Source organism: Cyprinus carpio, chromosome B20, assembly GCF_018340385.1.
Source record: "Cyprinus carpio isolate SPL01 chromosome B20, ASM1834038v1, whole genome shotgun sequence".
NCBI classification, from domain to species: domain Eukaryota; kingdom Metazoa; phylum Chordata; class Actinopteri; order Cypriniformes; family Cyprinidae; genus Cyprinus; species Cyprinus carpio.
The window spans coordinates 20,548,011-20,568,310 of NC_056616.1; the positions used below are offsets into that span (position 1 = coordinate 20,548,011).

The following is a 20,300-nucleotide window of genomic DNA, read 5'->3' on the forward strand; positions in this document are numbered from 1 at the left end:
AAAAAAAATATATTAACTCAGTCAATATGCTTCGTTTCTCAGTCCTGAAACCAGAGGCCCCCAGTGCGGACAAGAAGCAACCGCAGCCACGGCCTGAAGATAAAGGTAAGAGAGGGCCTGATGCTTGGTTCCTGTTATACCACAATTTCTTGCCAACTGTGGTGTCATAAAGAATGAATGTCATAAAGAATGAAAGAGCAGAAACTGATGTGTACAAGTGTCTGTGAACATGTGTAAATATTCTTGTCCTAGAGCATGAAAAGCAAGGCCACATGAGGGAGTAACAGGAGCAGAATGAAAGAATAATCAGTAAAAACAAGAGAAGGACGAAAGGTGGAAAAGAGTATGATGTATAAGAGAGAGAAAATGCAACAAGGGGGAAAGGGGGAAGATGAAGAGGAGGGAGAAATGGGGTGATTTGGAAATGTGAAGTGGCTGAGTTGAGAGAAGAGTTCACAGACAGGCAGAGTATCCATTGTGATAAATACTGCATTAACTGCACACTGCTACATGAGACTTGCGTAACTTCAAAGCTGTGAAAGAAACTTGCCACTCTGTAGTTTATTTTCCTCGACCCTGAAAAGTCCCGCAGTGAGAGCAAAAAGTCTTCTAAATTCTGGATTAATGAATCTGTCCAAATAATAAATGACTTGCAACATCTTCAAGAATCAATAATTTGCAGTCTGTCTGAAGGAATGAACTCTCGTTTAGTCTTGTTTTCTTATTAGTTCTTTTAAAAAGTCACAGTGGTCAATTGAATAAGTATAATTGTTTAACTGCCATACTGTTAAAATCTGTATTTTTAAGTAGTGTCGAAAAAAAGTATCTTTATTTGACCCTCTAACTCTAATTCTAATTCTGTTCTTTAAAAAATGATCCTTTTAGACTTGCACTCTATTTATTTACTAACAGCTTGTTTTCTTTAAAAAAAACGAACTAGTTTCTATAATCTTTTTGTATTCGATCTGTTTTCTTTTTTATTTATTATACAATTAACAAAAGCAAAAAAGGCCTCTATGCTCTATTCTTTTCCTATTCTATCTCTTTTTTTTCATTTTCTTTTTATTTGTTATATGATTTAAAAAACCTTACTATGTGTACTGCATTAAGCTAACTGAGACTTGTTATAGCACTTGCATATCATTAGGGCCTTTCGCATCGCTTTAGTTCCAGAACTAAATGTACAGTACTAAAGTACTTGGACGATTTTGAGTGAACTATTTGCCAGTACCATTTAAAGGGTTACATTCGCACGGACGGAGTGTACTAGGAAGTGACGTAAGCCGGTTGACAGTGACGTCATTTGTGCGCGGTGTTCAACAATGAAAATAAAGAAGAGCAACAGTAACAAAAGGAGGATGGAGGACACTGTGAACGGAGCTGTGTTTTTGTTGTGTCTCGTGGGTTTCACAATAAAGGGCATGGAATGTCGACGTATACGTAAAGTGATTAAAAGAATGGAAAGGAGGATTAAGAATCTCTAATGTCAACTGGCAGTGCTATATTTGCCTGCACTTCAGCGTCCGTCCATCTATCGATGTTCATCATACTTGCGAAATAAGTTGACACAATGTTTACAGAATGTTTACACAGCATTTCAATTCATGGCGGGTGAGACCATTTTTGAACGCATCTGGCCAATCAATGTATACTTACTTCACGGGTAATACCAGTTATGCTGGTTAGACCCGAGTGGCAACCTCCCGCTTGAGGCTGGCTGCAAAAGGGAGTTAGTCCCATAGACTCCCCATGTTAAAATGCCCAACTTTACACCAGAAAAAAAAAACATGTTTACAGCCTGGTTCAAAAAATGATTTTGGTCTGTAGCTCCATGTTTTTATACAGTCTATGGTTATACCCTGCTCCGGAGTAGGAACTAATTTGGTTCTTGAAAAAGGCAGTCTGGTACTAAAATCGCACCCAGTTCCTGCGGTGCGAAAACGCCAAAAAGAGGGTAGTTCCACAATTAGTTCTGGTACTATGAAAAGGTTCCCGCGGTGCAAAAGGCCCTATAGCTCTTTTGTTGATTTTTGCTTCTATTGTCCTCATTTGTAATTCACTTTGGATAAAAGTGTCTGCTAAATGACTAAATGTAAATGTAGTTCTTCATTGGATAATTTGAAATAAATAGTATCTGTTAACAATGTGTTAGTAATTAAGGATGGAGTCCACTTTTAAAATACCCCTAAAAAATCGTCATGGTGTTAATTTAATTGATTGCGGATTTATTTTTATTCATTCATTAGTTTTCTAAGCACTTTTCAAGAGCCTTCATAAGAGAGAATCTTCCTTGCTTATTTATACATGCTTTCAATCCGGAACTGTTGCAATGCTGTCATTTCACTTTTATACCCAATCTTCCCTACAGACAGGCACTGCGTCACAATGAAACTAGATTGCTAAAGCCATAAGCTTTGTGCACAGCAACAGCCTGACTTCATAACCCTCACAATTTGTTGATTTTTATAAGTAGATTATAGATGAACTAATTGGATTATTTAAAAAAGATAGAATGTGTTTCTGTTTTTTATTGTTATCATTTTAAACACTATTGTTCAAAAGTTTGGCTTAGTTTGATTTTTTTTTTTTAAAAGAACAATTTATTTGATATTTATTTTTTTAATTGTTATTTAATAAATAATTTTATTCAGCAAGGAAATAATTTTAAATTGATCTTAAGTGACAAATAAAGACATTATTCATGTTCCAAAATGTACTTTTTCAAAGAAAAGCTGATTCATTTGAACATTCTATTCATAAAAAAAAAAAACCTACATAAAAAATGTATCATAGCTTACACAAAAAAATTAAGCAGCACAGCGGTTTATAAAAATGTTTGTGAAGAATCAAATTGACTTATTACAATTATTTCTGAAGGATGATGTAACACCAAAGGCTGGAGTAATGACTGATGGAAATTCAGTTTTACCATCACATGAATAAATATTACATTTTAAAAATCATTAAAATAGAAATCAGTTACTTTAAATTGTAATAATTTTTTCGCAATATTACAGTGTTCACTGTATTTTCGATTAAATATATGCAATCTTGGTGGGCATATGAGACTTCTTTCAAAAGTATTAAAAAAGTACTTACTCTAAACTTTTGAACGGCAGTGTAATAATGTTACACAGTGTTGTAATAACAGTTGTACACACAAATTGGAATTTTAAAGTTTACTTCAGATGGTATTGACCGTGTTAAATGGCACTTGATCTGCATAGTCTGGGCCCTGTTGTCAATTTTCAAAATGAATATTTTCATATTTTATTCTTTTATATATAAACAAAATGGGCATTATAACTGAAATATACCCAGACACTGAAAATGAATATTATAAAATCCAGAGCTTATGAAATGGGATCAAACTGAAGCAGGAATTCTATTGTAAGTTGTTAATATAGCTCAAGGCAGGTGAGGTCTATTAAGGTCATCTGATGTGCGTACTCTAAATACTGTTTATAATGTACTTTACATAATGTCATAGCTACTTTGTAGGAAAAATGTCATGCACTCTGACCAACTGCCTGTCTGAGTATCTGCTATTGTGTATGCATCAAAGACTTCCTGCCAATTATTTTTGCATATGAATGTCACTCTACTGGAACATATATCTGATAATCTTTGCAATGTCTGAAAGCAGGACTTTGTGTTTATCAGATAGAAGTCTCTCCTATTTAGAGCAAGTGTCACAAATTGAACACAACACTTGTGATGTGACAAAAAAAAAAAACATTGAATTGAGAAGATAGAAGCAGATCGATGTGGTGCAAACATCCTGCCAAAATCTCTCCCGACCTACTTTGAGTCACGTCATTGTGAACACTCAGTCAGTCAATAGAGATAATTTTCAAATAATTGATGGTTGTATGAATTTCCATAAACAGGAATGAAGGAACTAACACTATTTCTGTACTAACCTTATTACAATATCCTACATATAGACAATTAACTCCCAGAACCTTGTAAGAGACCATGTTTTGCATAAATCGTGTGTCTTGCTATGTCTGGGTAGACGTTTATTATCTCAAAACGTATATATTTGTCCTTTGTTTCTCTTAGTTGTCAAGCCCTTGCCAGAGAAACCCGCCAAACCTGCTGGCCCCATCGTGCCCCCGAAAAAACCTGTGCCTCCAAACAAGGGACTGCTGCGTCCTTCCATCCACACAAAACGACCTGACTTGCCTCTCACTCCATCACCAGCCGCCAAGCAAGTGTTGGTGTCATAAGCTTTATCGTAATACATTTTTAGGTTTTAGAAGCATGGTAAATTTGTAGCATAGTTAAAATATTTGGTGGTTATTTCATATTACTCATTTTAATACACTATTTAATTAAATTGAAATTTGATTTAAAACCAAATATGTGTATATTGTTAAATAATTAAATCAGATGTAATATATTTATGTGTATTGAATGTGTATTTTAAATGTATACATACATTTATATGTAACAATCAACGTTTTTTTTGCCATATTGGATAAAATATGGCAATGCTACACTGAGCTTGTTGCAATGCATTGTGAGATACACAAGATACATTTTTTGTTTCTGCAAAAGACACGGTATTTGTGTTACCTTACATCTTTAATCAAAAATAGCTTTCTTATTAGTATTCTTTTTTCACTGTCTGTTTGAATTTAGAGTGTGACAGTGGACATTGCAGGCAATTGTTCTAACTTTTCCTTATAAATCCCGCAGGCAAAATGGAGAAGTTCCCATTATACGAACAAAACCAGAGAGCGAACCTGTACCTATTAAGCCAAAAACCATTGTGGACAGCGGTGAGAAGAATTCAGATATGGGTAAGTTGTTCTGATTTGTTCTGGATTGTATTGACCATCATGTGGCAACAAAACCATAACAAAGTTCAGAACTTTTTTAGCAGGAAACAAATAGACCCTGATCACAGTACTTACACATGCAACAACAAAACATGTTAGCAATTATATTAATATTTTAACTCTGAGAGTTGAGAACCACTGGCACAGAGGCTATAATGTTAGTGTTTGGAATGGTTTTGGTTCTTGTATGCTCAGTTTTTCAGAACTCAATATGGTTTTTATGTTAAAATTACCTGTTAAAGATAAAGGAAGCGAGAAAAAATATCTTTTTGGCTGTTAAAAGATTTTTAAAAGGTTTTTTTCTTATACATATTTTAGACATTTGTTGCAAAATTGAAATCACTGCAGTGTAGATAAAATTGCCTGATTAATTGGTGCAACTAATCTATCAGCTCAAGTTTGATCTGATAACAAAGGTCTGACTGTTTGTGTTAAATTAGTTCTTATGCATTACTTGTTAATACTGTGACAGATAAAAGCATGTTTATATGTTAAAAACATGCACTTACAAGCACACTGGAGAATGTTCACCTTGTAGGCACCATATTTTGCTTGGAAAAAATCTAACTGATGAAAAGGAAAAACGGACAACAAAAATTCTTTAAAAAGGAAAAAAAAGTATGCTGTTTGAGTAGATTCTCTGTTTGTGGACACAAACACCAGGATGTTGCTTCAATCTCAAAGGTTGACAAAATTGCACCAAAGCTGCTATAATAGCATCGTTTTGAAAGGTCATGAGCATGTCACTGCAGCAGGCGTCTGGATTCCTTTTAGACACTGTCAGAAGGAGAAAAACATCAAGTTCAGTTTTGCCACTTCTGGATATGGGAAAGCATGAGACATTTTACACTTCATGGAAATCTTTTGTATATGGTCACTGCTTTTTATAGTACTTACTACTTTTTGTGTGTCCAATCTCTAAGATATCATTCAAAGGGTGACTAATGGGTTAAATTGTTAGGTAGGTAATGGTTTTAAGATATCAAACTGACGACCATACCAGGATGATTGATTGGAAATTTTTCAAACTTAGGCACCATCATCATTCAGTAATAGTTTTGATCTAGACAAACTTACTTTATTACCACATATGACATAAATTGGCTTTTATAACTCCAAATAACTTTTTTTGGCTCTTATAAAACTTCTAAATTACAATTCAGCTGAGATTTGTCCTGTTTGACTGTGTGACTGAAGGCTGTTCTTATGATTGAGTCTTCTTTGTGTCTTATTCCTGTAGTTAATCTTATGAGTTTTGACGATGTCTCCTCGGCCTCGGAGAAGTTAACCCACCCTACCACACAGCGACCAAAGATGCCTGGCAAAAGACTGCCTGGACACAGAGGCCACTCCGTGAGTATAAAATGCACATATGCTTAGTTGCCTTGGGCTCTGGTCTCTGAGTTTAATGCTAAAAGACTAATGAAAATATCTGAGATAATAACATAAAAATGTATTATTATTTTTTTGTAAGCAAAATTTTATTAAAATAACATTTTATCAAAACATTAATTTTGCACATTCATTAAGTGCCATGCTTCCACTTGATAAAACATATTGCACCAATTTTCATTAATGTTAAAAAAACGAAAAGAAAAAAAAAATTAAATACTTCCACCTAGAAGAAAAAGCATCAAATTTCATAAAAAATATAGTTTATTAATAAAAAAACATTAGGTGACATTCTCTATATCAACCAATCAGCTTAATTATTGTTTTATAATTTTCAATACAGAATTGTTGTGTTATTTTATGTGTAAATATTTTTGAGTTTACATACTGTCATGTGTGAAATCACAGATGTTCCTGTAATCATAGCCCTGCAGGATAAGCAAACCAGGATCTGTTAAATCTCTTTGTGCCAAGCACTAACATTTATTTTTAATTGATATTTTTGTAAAAAATCTATTAGATATATTTTGATTGTGACAGAAAATAATTTTCTTATGTGTGGGGGGGCATAATAAGGCTATCAAGTAGTTTTTTTGTCTGGGTCAAAAAAGGCCTTACCAGTGACACCCCAGGTGGGATGTGTGTCAAGTATAGTGCTATTTGCGCTTTTCTTTTCTCATGTTTTTGTGTAACATGCTCTGTAACGTCTTGCAGCCGAGCAAGGAGACTGGCGAGAAAGCTGAGAAAATCGAGAAAGTGGATGAAGTTGATGTTGCACCTTCCACACAAAATTCGTTTAAGGTACCTCAAATATATAGCACACAATTCACTTTCAAAAAAGAAGATACTGTGATTTATATACAAGTTTATTTAAAAAAAAGGGAGGGGGGGGGATGAATTAAATGATGAATTAAATTTTTTGGGTGAACCATCCCTTTATTCAAGAATCTTGTGGGCTTTCTGCAATATCTGAATCGAGTAATTAAATAGCTAACCGAAAGAATATGTAAAAGGTTCAATTCCCCAAGATCCCAGTCTGATTAACTGTGACTCCTTGAAAATGCATCCCATGAAATTATATTCTAAAGGGTTTGTGAGATAAACAGCATCTCTGATATGATCTCGACTGACTGTCTGGCTCTTCTTTTTAAATGAGGCTTCAGTCCTGAGGACTTATTTTATTATGTAGTGTTCTTTACGTTAAGCTTGTGTGAAATGGACTGAGAATACACTGTCTGGTTTCACACAGATGGTACACATATTTGGTATAGCACAAGGTCACTCTTTTAAGAAATAATGAGAAGAAAAGGATTGACTGTATGATTGTCTTGTAGTTTGGATTAAATGTATTTATATCTATATATTAATAGTAACACTGATATTAATATTATGTTTAGATGTAGTAAACTATGTATTATAATTAATATATTGATGGATTATTTTATTCACTTTAAATATTGTCATACAAATCAAAATGTATGTGAAAAAAATATATATTATTGAGTGATGTGCATTCAGAATGCATGCTATAATAAGTGAATCACTCTGTGGACAAATGAACTCAGACCACCTTCTGAGTTTGTGTGACCTTTTTATTAATATTTCACATTTTTAGCCTAAGAAATGATTAATTACATTTAAGTGGAGTGATTAATGTTCCTCCTTAGCAGAAGTTTTCAGCAATTATGAACATGACCTCAGTGTCTCAGCTGGAAACACTTTAGAGATTTCCATAACCTAACAGTTGTATTGTACCATTTGTTTGCTAAACAAATGGCATTGAGTATTTTTCATACTAATTGATATGCTGGATTTTGCTTTTCTTGCAGACGTCTGTCTCATCACACTTACCATCTACAATACCTAAAACCATTTCAGCAACCCATATCACCCCTGAGCTCAAACCAAAACTTGACAAGGAAGAGGAGAAAGGATCTGAACTGGAGGAACTGAAGGCTCAGATCAAGGAGCTAGTGCTGTCTATAGAGTTACTGAAGACACAGCAGTCGTAAGTAATTGTTTTGTTTCATGCTGCTTGGTTTTTGGTATTCTGTACTGGTCAAGTTATGTCTATAAAATATAATGCACAAAAGATGTTTCCACATTTGAAATTTCATTTAATTGAAGATAAAGTATTTAGAAATCACTTGTGACATAAAGATGGAAAACCTGTTGATTTCTGTAATTCTGAAACATCTTTCATAACTTTGTAGGAGAGAGCTCAATGAACTCCGAAAAGAGCTGGATGATGAACGACTCAAACGGGTGGCCCTGCAGGTAAATCAATCTTTAAATCAGAATTTGTCTTTACGGCTTGTCAGAGTCTGTTAGTTTGATGTAAACGGATGTCAGAGTGCTGTTTCTGAGGACAGTGAAATGCAGGCGGGATACCTTGGGTTTGCATCCACACTCAGCAGGGTGAATGCAAGGGGTCTTACTCAGCTCCGAGTCTCCTGCTGTGTGTTTCTTACACTCACTGAACATAAAAACTAACAATACTTTACCTAAAGTCCACACCTGCTAGCAACTAAGATATATGGCATCAAACAAGGCCAAGGCCATCAGTTCTGATGATTGAGGTGATCTGAAATGTTTTTTGGATATCATGCTTTTAACATATTTATATACCTAAAATTAAATAAAATGTTGACTTTAATTAGTGGCATTTTCTAAACTTCCTAACCCACAGTTTGTATACTTTTTGTATACATTTAGTACACAGTTTGTGCACTTTATTGAACTTCTTTTGGACTGTTGAACAATAACACCCACCCACTGCCATTATAAAGGTTGGAAGAGCCAGGGCATTTTTTAATAAAACTGATTGGATTCATCTAAAAGAAGTAAGTCATATAAATCTAGAATACCTTGAGTGTGAGTAAATCATGGGGTAACCAACCCTTTAAATTCATTGTAAAATGTTTCCTCTTTAACGATCTGTTTACTTAAAGTATAAGTTCACTTTCAAATAAAAATTTCCTGATAATTTACTCACCCCCATGTCATCCAAGATGTTTATGTCTGTCTTTCTTCAGTCGAAAAGAAATTAAGGTTTTTGATAAAAAAAAAAAAAAACAACAACATTCCAGGATTATTCTCCTTATAGTGGACTTCAATGGCTACCAAACGGTTGAAGGTCAAAATTACAGTTTCAGTGCAGCTTCAAAGGGCGATACCAGACAAGGAATATGGGTCTTATCTATCGAAACGATTGTCATTTTCAAAAAAAAAAAAGTATATGCTTTATAAACAAAAATGCGCGCCTTGCTCTGCGATGTGCGTCCATGACTTCAAGTAATACGTAGTTACATTGACACGCTTGACTTAGGCGTAAGTACCAACTCAGTCAGTGTTTACAAATGTGGAGAAGGAGAGCCATTCAAAAGTTGTTGTATGTTCAGTGACACCTATTCAAATGTCTTTGTGTCAGTTTATCATTTGAAATGGTCACTTCGTGTGCGTATCCTGGATGTTTAAATCTTTTGAAAACTAACTTCTGCCTACGTCAAGTGTGACCTTTTCAAATTAATTACATGAAGTCATGGACGCACATCGCAAAGCAGTGCAATGTGCGCATTTTTGTTGTTTTTGTTTATTAAGCATATACTTTTTATTTTTTTTTAGAAAAATTATCGTTTCACTAGATAAGACCCTTATTCCTCGTCTGGTATCGTGTAGAGCCCTTTGAAGCTACATTGAAACTTTAATTTTGACCTTCAACCGTTTGGTAGCCATTGAAGTCCACTATAAGGAGAACAATCTTGGAATGTTTTCATCAAAAACCTTCATTTCTTTTCGACTGAAGGAAGAAAGACATAAATTATCAGGAAATTTTAATTTGAAAGTGTACTAATCCTTTAAGGTACTATGTTAGACATTAAAAGAATAGTTCACAGGAAAATTAAAATGAATTGAAAATGTAATCACCCTCAGGCCATCCAAGATGTAGATTTGTTTCTTCATCGAAACAAAATTTAGCATTACATCACTTGCTCACCAATGGATCCTCTTCAGCATTAGTCTCAAACTCAATTCCTGGAGGGCCACAGCTCTGCACAGTTTAGCTCCAGCCCTAATCAAACACACCTGATACAGCTAATCAAGGTCTTCAGGATCACTAAAAACTTCCAAGCAGGTGTGATTTGGAGCTAAACTGCAGAGCTGTGGCCCTCCAGGAATTGAGTTTGAGATCAATGCTCTGCAGTGAATGGGTGCCGTCAGAATTAGAGTCCAAGCAGCTGATAAAAATATCACAATAAACCACAAGTAATCCACACAAACACAATCGGTCTTATAAAGCTAAAAGCTGTGTTTGTAATAAACAAATCCATCAAGACATTTTAACTTACAGCAGAGTCCTCTTGTCCATAATATTGCTTTCTCCAGGGGAGCAAGTTGTCTTCTCTGAATTAGGAAAGACATATGCACCGATCAAGCAATGTTTACAAGCAAAAACAGTCAAAACAAAAATGTCTTTGGATTTTATTTTCAGATGGAGATAGAAAAAGTAAAGAAGATTGTACAATCAACATGAAATAAAATCTGGCGTCCTGAACTGGACTAATGGCTCCGCTGTCGCATCACGAGTGGAAAGTGACCTCCAGATGGAAGGATGGATATCGTTCACATCACACTCACTGACTCACTCACAAATTGTAAGATTCAAATATTTGCACATGATGAGGTTTTTTCTAGGTTTAGAAAATTGTAATTATGACAGATGTATATGTTTGGTTTCCTCTTCTTTTTTTTTTTTGCCAACAAAAATGATTAAGGCCTTACTTTACTACTGTGCTGGATATGCAGTCTGTGCACTTATTAAGTGCAGTGGATTATGCATTCAATACTACTGAGTCTGTATAAATGTTGGGGGATTATGCTGTTTCCTTGTTTTTTATGACATGGGTTAGTTTTAAAAAAAAGATATTATGATCTCAGCAATATTCTGTCTATATTAGCCTCTTTAGATGATTATTAAATGAATGACATACTCTTGTTTCCATAGTGATGATGTATTCTGATGATGTTGAAAAGGGAGAACATTTCTTTTTGTTTTTCTTTTTGTTTTTTGTTTAACATTCCTATCCAGGGTAACACTATTGTGCCTGTTAAGATTTTTTACAAGTGTTAATACTGGGAGCTCTCATATTATATAAATATATATGTGTATACTTAGATCTACAGCATTATATATTTTTATGGTCTATTGATTGTGACATCATTAAAATGTACTGTGTTTGTGAACACTTCCCCAGAAAATAAAAACTGGCTTCGACAAGCAGTGCCATTTCACCATACGATTGGCAAGAAATCCATTTCACAATTTAAGCTGTGCGGAGTGCTGGTGGGTTTGTTCTGCAGTTATGCCACCTTGAACGTACAAAACTGTAGTGTGCCCATTCCTCAGGCCTCTTAACCCTTAAGCTGGAGATCCATTTTTAAAAGCATTCCTGCCCAAGAATTGTTTGTTTGTCTCTGTGTGAGAGTGGAGTTGCTGATGCAGTAGGATGACAGGTTGACCCCTAAAGCAATAAAAAGACATGTTTGGTTTCCATTTTTAAATGTCAGAGGAATATGTTCATGTTCCTTTGCAGCAACTTTAAAGGATCTCTCGTGAAAGTACATTGGAAATTAGTCATCTCTGTTGTCTGAAATTTGGTAGAATATATTTCATTTTATTGTCTTAAGATCTGTTGTGCACATTCAGCATCTATCAGAATGATTTTGTTTACATGATTACAAAGTGAATTGCATGAGCTGAGATTTCTTTTCCCCAAACTAAATAAATATCATGTTTATTTACAGAGATTGTTCTGGTCTCTATGATTTTTTTTTTTTTTTTTTTTTTTATTATTTTTTTTTTTAAGGTGTTCAAAATTTTTATGTAATGTTTTTTTCTCCCTGGATAATCATAAACAGTTTACTTTTTGGAGTTGGCACAATGTTTTTTTATGTTCTTGAATTCTCTTATGCTCACCCAGGCTGTATTTATTTGCCCAAAAAAAAAAAAGCGTCGAAAGCTTTGTGGGCAGCATGTCTACATGTAGCACTGTTGCTCTTCAGGCATCCTGTGTTCGAGTTCCAGCTCATGGACCTTTCCCGATCCATCCCCCCCTCTTTCTCCCACTTTGCTTCCTGTCTAACTACTGTCCTATCAAATAAAGACAAAATTGCCAAAAAAAAATCACACACTTCTCTATAAAAGGCCTCACAGCTGACAATGCAAATCAGAGCAAAAACCAAGCCATGAGGTCAGAGGAACTGCCTGCAGAGTTCAGAGACAGGATTGTATCAAGGCAAAGATTTGAGGAAGGTTCCTAAGAGCACAGTGGCTTACATAATTCTCAAATGGAAGTAGTTTGGCACAACTGGGACTCTTCCAAGAGACAGTTGCCCAGCCAAACTGAGGAATTGATGAAGAAGGACCTTGACTAGACTGGTGACCAAGAACCTGATGGTCACTCTAGTTGAGCAACATGATCATCTATGTAGATGGGAGAAATCTACAAAAGGACAAACATCACTGCAACACTCCACCGATCTTGGCTTTATTGTGGTGTAGCCAAACTCAATCCTCTTCTCAGTGAAGACGCATGAACACACACTTGGAATTGAAAAACCGCACCTAAAGGACCCTCAGACTCCGAGGAACAAGATCATCTGGCCTGATGAACTTCAATTCTAAGCATCATGTTTGAAGGAAACCAGCTCTGCTCATCACCTACTGAGTAGCATTCCAAAATTAAAGTGTGCTGGTAGAAGCCTCATGCTGTTGGGCTGTTTTTCAGCAGCAGGGACTGGGAGACTGGTCAGGGTTGAGGGAAAGCTGAATGGTGCAAAGTATAGAGATATCCTCAATGAAAACCTGTTCCACAGCACTCAGGTCCTCAGACCGGGCCGAAGGTTCAGCTTCAAACATGACAATGACCCTAAGCACATCGCCAAAGCAACAGAGGAGTGGCACAGGGAAAACTGAATCCACGCCAATGCTCATATTTGTAAAAACTGGCTTTGACGTGGAAAAGTGCTTAGCATCACGTCAGAGTCTGAGCAGACGTACGCACTTATTCTTGTTTGAGTGCTGCAGGTTTTTTGAAGATGTAAGCTATTCTTTCAGCTCGCTGATGAAAGGATTTGGATGATGACTGGTGATCTTTTACATGTTAATGACATTAATAAGGAGTTGTTTACAGCAGAGAGCTTAGACCATTCTTTTGCGTGTACTGTAAGTTGAAGATCATTTGCGATTTCATAAGTTTCACATCTGAAAGAGACCCATACGTGTGTTTTCTGTACATATGTTCATTTTATGAATCACATGTACGCATATTTGAGAGATGATCGTAAGATCAGTTTTAGGATGGTTTCTGCGCAATATTTTATAAATGAGGCCCCAGGAGTGCAAAGCTTGTTGCATCTTACCCAAAAAAGGCTCAAGGCTGTAATTGCTGCCAAAGGTGCTTCAACTAAGTACTGAGTGAAGAGTCTGAATATGTAAACATAATATTTCAGGTGGTTTTTTTTTTTTTAAATACGCTTGTTTACATAGCCTTTCAGCTCCCTGATTGACAAGTTAATTAGATCAGAAAGGACATTTATATATATCTCATAATTATATAAACAGGTCACGAATGGCAGGAAACTACTGGAAACTCTCCAATCAGCAGAGCTGGACTCAGACCAGATCTAAACATGCTGAGAGACATGCTGTGAAAGACACACATTTCCATCTGCCGAGCTGATCGGAGCCAGTTTACATTTCCATAACGGTCAGTTTCTGCAGCACCAGGAGAGAGCATGCCCTACCAGATTATGCTCAGTGCTGTGTTTTTACCATAGATAAATCCAATCCATCACTGGTCTTATGTAACAAAGCCAGACAGATATCAGGATTGTCTTGTCAGGTCAACAATAGTTGACCTGTCTGAAACAGCTGCAGCCATTCAATCAAGTCAAGAATTTATAAAGTGCTTTATACAATACAAAGAGTTTCAAAGCAGCTTTACAGTGATAAACAAGAAAACAGTGATTCAGTTATGCAAACAAAATTCAATTCTGCTGCAATGCAGCTCAGACATTAGACACAGACAAAAAGCAAGTGACAAGTCCCGGTTGGTCTAATGCAGTGCACAAAGCAAAGGTTTATTTTAAATAACAAATAGAAGGAATAAAAAGTGCATAATACAGTAGATGGGGTCAAGTTATTCTTTTCTTATCGTTAAAAGTAGCTCGAATTGAAAAAGAATAAAGTATGTTAATGTTAGAGGGTCAAGTTTTTATATAATAAAAGAAAACAAGTACAGAACAAAAACAGAAATAGAATATTTGCATTTAGTCTACTCTTTAAAAAAATAGTTGAATCAGGGAATTGTTTATTTGAGACATTCTGAAGGTAAATGTAATAACACTATACAACTGCTGCCACCTCAGTAACGAATTGAATTTGAATTTGTTTGAGTGCTTATTGCTTGCTTACAGACACTTACTTATTGATAAGAAATGTTTCATCAAATTACCAAATATATTTCTTAGTTTTCAGAAAAAGTCATATAATTAAGAAAAAGTCATTTAATTGTGTTCAAGTCAAATCAAATCTTAGCGCAATGATGCAGCCACAACTCGACAGCAATCGTTTGGTGAAAGAATTGCTTCATTTAGTAAGTCAGCTGACATCTCATTAACTCGAGTCTTGGCACTCTCATAGAGTTGCTTTGTGCTTTTTCCTAGAAAGCCTTCTTGAACCAAACTTGTGACTATCAATGGTGTCCGTTAATTTGTGCAGTAATGTGCATCCCTTTCTTTGGTTGTGGCAATAATCATAGCGACGGTTTCTCTTGAGGCCTTTTTCTAGGATCTAGGATGTATGGTAATGCACAATTTAACTAGTCAGAATTCAATTTCTCATAAATGGGAATAGTTTCTGGTAAACTCATGATGGAGCACTAAAAAAAAAAAAAAAAAAAAAAAAAAAAAACAATATATAGAGGTCAAGATTTAATAATTACAATTTGTTCATGTTTTTTAGTTTTTTAAGAAGTTTCTTATGCTCACAAATGCTGCATTTATTTGAAAATACAGTAAAACAATAATATTGTGAAATACAATTTCAGTTTAAGACAACTGCTATTTTATTTGAATATTCTTTAATTTGTAATGTATTTCTGTGATACCACAGCTGATTTTTCAGCAGCCATTACTCCAGTCTTCATTATCACATGATCAGGATTTGGTCCTCAAGAAACATTTCTTAGTAATATCAGTGTTAAATACAGTTGTTTTATAATTTAATTATTTAACTCTTCCAAACCTTTGATTACTAGTGCACATAATATTTGGCATATCATTTAAAAAAAAGAAAATAGATGCTTTGTCAAAGCAATATTTATCATGGCCTTAGAGAAACAAAAGACCACCCCACTGTTTTAGGGCATTATGCTGCTTCCTTTGATTAAATTATTGGATTTTCCAAAGATTCATCTCAAGCACATTTGTCAGTCCGACTGTAGTTTGTAACAGCTGAATGTTGATGATAGATAGGAATTTCTTGCATACTACTTTGGAATTATAAATTAAATTAAATTAATACCCATAAAAGTTATAGGCTAGTGAAAAAGTTCTTAAAAAGCAACTAGTGAAGGAATGCAATAAAGTTATTTTCAAGCTATTTTTAAAATGTTTGCTGCATTAATAATAATAAAAAAAAATCTACTAATCACGTACAGTATCAGTCAAAATTGCGAGAAAAAATTAAATTGTTGGCTAAACCTTCCAATTTTACGGTATTCAGAAGAGAGCAAAATTTAAGCAGCTTTAAAATTATAATAAAAATATTTATAAGCTATATAATTATAAAATAAAACAATTTAAAATGCCATTAGTTATGAACAACATATAAACGTATAGCTAAAACAAATTTATTTAAAGAAAAACTGACCCACAAACTAATTAGCCTAGTACAAAAACAGTTCAAGGCATACGTGCAACCTGCACACAGAGTTCCTGTGGCTCAGTGGTAGAGCATTGTGTTAGCAGCACAAAAGGTTGGGTGTTGAATTCCCAGGGAACACACATACTGGTCAAAAAAAAAAACATATGTAGCCTGAATGCACTGTAAGTCACTTTGGATAAAAGCGTCTGCTAAATGCATAAATGTGCTGATGATGTCTACCTGCCTTCAGATTGCTGAGTTTCCATACACTCAGAATGTTTTTATTTTTCATTTGTATTTTGGTGTATTTAGTCATTCTGAATGGATCCGTATATTGGCTAGGTATTGACTTTTCTGACCTTCACAGTGATTGTACTGCACTTTAAATAGCGGACAACTAAAGCCAGTGAATATAATCAAAGCATTATCTTACACTGACATATGACCATAGCTGTGGGAACTATAGGGATGCTGCAGCACCCCCCCCGCCTCAGGCCCGGATCTTCTCACTTCTTAAGACGTACAATCACATTAGCACAGCTCTTTAACTGTGCTAGTCAAATGCGCTCAAACCACTGTAGCCTATGTAATCTATTTAACTAAGCACATCATAACGTTTTAGGCAAGTACCATGTTATGTCATAAAATATGACTGAATTTGTATTTAATCTGATCACGTTTAATAAAAACACATTCTAAGTTTAAATATAACGCCGCATGTCCACAATTTATCAAACGTAAATTATACAGCGAGCAAAGAACATTTACAAAGAACATTAGGCTATCAATGAATTCAGCCTAGCATGAGTGTAAGCACTCTAAAAAAAGCTCCAGTTATAATAAGTGAAGCTCTCTGTAGCTGGAATTATGCCCTATCAAAGAATATTATCACTGACAGTCTAGTGTGTGTATAAGAACTCTCAAAAACTCCAGTTATAAGTATTGAGTCTGAGTGTGCGCGCACTGAATTTTTTTTGGCGAATAAAAAAACTTCTTGAACTAAAATCACAAAAGCACAAATATAGCCTACATTGGTTTTCATATAACTCTGTCTTCATTCATTTGTATTTTCATCTACAGTTGGCTATATAAGTGTTTGGGATGTTTAATATAAGGATTTTATTCAAATCCCCACCGTGGCCCTTACAGAGATGGCTGTTCATTTATCTCATTCTTTGGCTGGCTGTTTATGTTGTCTTTCTCATTTATACAACTTAAGTTTCAGGGATTGTTTATTCATATCAGTTAATTATTTTAATGACAATTTCTTTTTCCATTGTTTTTGTGATCATGTAAGCCATCATGTGAGTTGTTTATTTATTTATTTTTACCACAGAAATATTTGATATATGCAAATAATTTCAAAATTTTGGTTTATTTTAAGGTTACTTGGAAAAAAGCTCCTTGATTTTTTAGACTAATTTCAGACTTTCGGATACCACTGCAATAAATGTGTCTTTGAATGTGCTTCAGCTCCAGATGTAAGTCATTTTGGAAATTCATAGCTTAAAATATAATTTATAATAGTCACAGAAGGTACATTGTTGAATAACAGTTCATCTTAGTAAATGGAATCATGCATCTAAATGTGTCAGTCTTACCATTTACAATTTCCAGTACATATATACCTAAATGCTATTTCTATATTGCCTTTTTTGATATACACTAGTTATCCACTGAAGAGTGAATAGTCCTCTTAAAAAAAAACGAATGTGAGTTTCATCCTTTTGTGGAAGCAGATGAGAAAATGCTATGCAGGCTGTCTTTAATCTGCCTTTTTATGTGTCATTGGCTACAGATATATCCAAATACTGTATGTGTGAATCCGCTAATGCATTTCTCTGATATGTTGCCAACACTTCAAGCTGCTATTAAAGGTGCAAATGGACCTTGTTCCTCATACAGAACTTTGTCCTCTGGATGTGACATTTTCATATAAGTTGCACCAAACTAAAAATGATATTTTACTAACATACTTTTTTAAACAATGTGGTTTTATAGCTGAACATAAAGTGTGAAGCAAACTTATGTCTTTGTTGTTTTAGGGTTTATTTTCAGATTTTTTTTCCCCCTCAGATTTATGTAGTGATTAAAAAAGATATCCAAAATCCCCTCTGTAAACCTTGAACAAAATGAAACAAAAACCTGGCTTAATACAATACTCCACCCCAAAATGAAAATTTTGTCATTAATCACTTACCCTCATGTCGTTCCAAACCCGTAAAAGCTTCATTCGTCTTCAGAACACAATTTAAGATATTTTTGATGAAAACCGGGAGGCCTGTGACTGTCCCATAGACTGCCAAGTAAATAACAGTGTCAAGGTCCATAAAAGGTACAAAAGTCATCGTCGGAATACTCCATCTGCCATCAGACGTGCAATCTGGGTTATATCCATATCACTGTATGCTGCATATGCTCTTCTGTATCATCCGTGCCACAAGGATGCACTGTTTCTATGTGTATTTAACTTTGATTTGAAAGAAAACAGCGCATCCTTGTGGCATGGATGATACAGAAGAACATACGCAGCATACGGTGATATGGAGAGACACAGAGGAGACTGTTGACAAAGGAATTGTTGAATAAAGTCGTTATTTTTGTATTCTTCGCTTACAAAAACTCTCATTTGAAAATTAAGCCAAAGCGATTGAGAAAAACAGTAAATCTCCATGCACGGTAAAATTTGATCTAAACTAAAGTTGATTTCACCTATAGCATCTGGACATATTGTGTCATAATATTGTGTACTTACATGCTACAGAGTGAAGGTTATTTCTCTGAAGTTGAATTTGGCCCCACCGATTAGAGGAACTGATCTGTTTTTTGCATTCCAACTGCGACAAGGAATTTTCATCTAGATCATCAAAACCATCAGTCATCTGATTGTCAGACCTCTGAAGAGGGGAGTATCAACATCTTTCTCTGATAATGCATGCATCCTGTCTTTCTAATCTTCTCCCTCTTTATCCTTTCCTTCTTATTGCTCTTGTCATGTAATACTGGTACCCTTACAAAACCTTCAGCCAATCATAATGCAAATTAGCATACAAAATATGACAACTGCCAATGTGCCCAAAAAAGCACTAAAAGAATCGTCTCAACCTGCAGCCCCTGAATCAATTTACATAACCGGAAGTAAGGCCATTATTACCACAAACCTATATGAAACTAAACATTGCTTAACTGAATTTTTTATTTTTTTTCATAGATTGTGGAATTCTTCTAACTTTATTTTCAGGGGTTTATGGTTCTGTGCAGGTAAATAAAAATGCTAATACTAATAATAGCCTATACATTTATATATTCATATTTTGTAAAAATATAAATCTCAATTAGGTAAACCTTTCCATGCTCATGCTTTAAAATGTGCATGAGAGGTGTAAAGAGGTTCAATATTCCAGTTGGATGTAGGATGAGTTTCCCTTCTGAGCTTTTATCTATATATTATTTATTCTGAAATGTGCATGCTTTAGCATAAATTTGTGATTTTAGCTTTTCATTATTTAAAATACTCTCCTTGCGTATTTAAAAAAGCTATCAAGTTAACACTTGGAACTTAAGCATTGTGCATGGAATATAAATTTAAAATTTCAGTTAATCTTGAGGGAAAAGGGAGAAAAATACAGTGTTTTGATTGGCTCTAAAATCATTTTTGGCTGAACAAAGAGAAGGAGCAAAGGTTTTGTGAATTTGTGCTAAATCTAACTAAAATAAGAAACACGGCAAATGACCAGTGCTTGCGTAAATAACAGGGAGACAGCATCTGTGCCCTGCATCCCTTGAATATAGAAATATGCATCATAGTGTGCAGCCAATTGGGAATGTTTTAAAAATGAAAATACAGCCATTATTGTCAATTACTCACCTCATGTTGTTTCAAATCTTTAAATCCATTGTACATTTTTGTTTTGTGCTAAAGTTGTATTTTTTATTTTTCATTATTTTTAAAATCAACATAATATGTAATTATTTTATTTTTTCAGCTATTGCTTACACATTGTGACATTATGATTAATTCGGATATTGAAAAGTGTTATACATTGCTGTGCATCCGTATGAATTACATACTCATGTAAACACATGATTGCATGATTGACAGGTCTATCACATGGGGGCGGGGCTTTACAGAA

The 20,300-nt window shown here is 34.7% G+C and overlaps 1 protein-coding gene across 5 annotated transcripts in view; it reads left to right on the forward strand.

Annotated features, from left to right (window-relative positions):
- LOC109112666 (CD2-associated protein-like) overlaps positions 1 to 12,045 on the forward strand; it is a 43,268-nt gene extending 31,223 nt beyond the window's left edge. For 3 of the 5 annotated variants that reach the window (XM_042747421.1, XM_042747419.1, XM_019125574.2), the window contains 8 exons: positions 43 to 105; positions 4,066 to 4,219; positions 4,705 to 4,808; positions 6,088 to 6,200; positions 6,954 to 7,040; positions 8,069 to 8,247; positions 8,453 to 8,516; positions 10,732 to 12,045. In XM_042747421.1, the coding sequence (XP_042603355.1) occupies positions 43 to 105; positions 4,066 to 4,219; positions 4,705 to 4,808; positions 6,088 to 6,200; positions 6,954 to 7,040; positions 8,069 to 8,247; positions 8,453 to 8,516; positions 10,732 to 10,773 (806 nt within the window). In that variant the 3' untranslated portion in view covers positions 10,774 to 12,045. The remainder of the gene's footprint in view (positions 1 to 42; positions 106 to 4,065; positions 4,220 to 4,704; positions 4,809 to 6,087; positions 6,201 to 6,953; positions 7,041 to 8,068; positions 8,248 to 8,452; positions 8,517 to 10,731) is intronic. The other 2 variants (XM_042747420.1, XM_042747422.1) reach the window with 1 other exon arrangement.
- Positions 12,046 to 20,300: the final 8,255 nt, after the last annotated feature.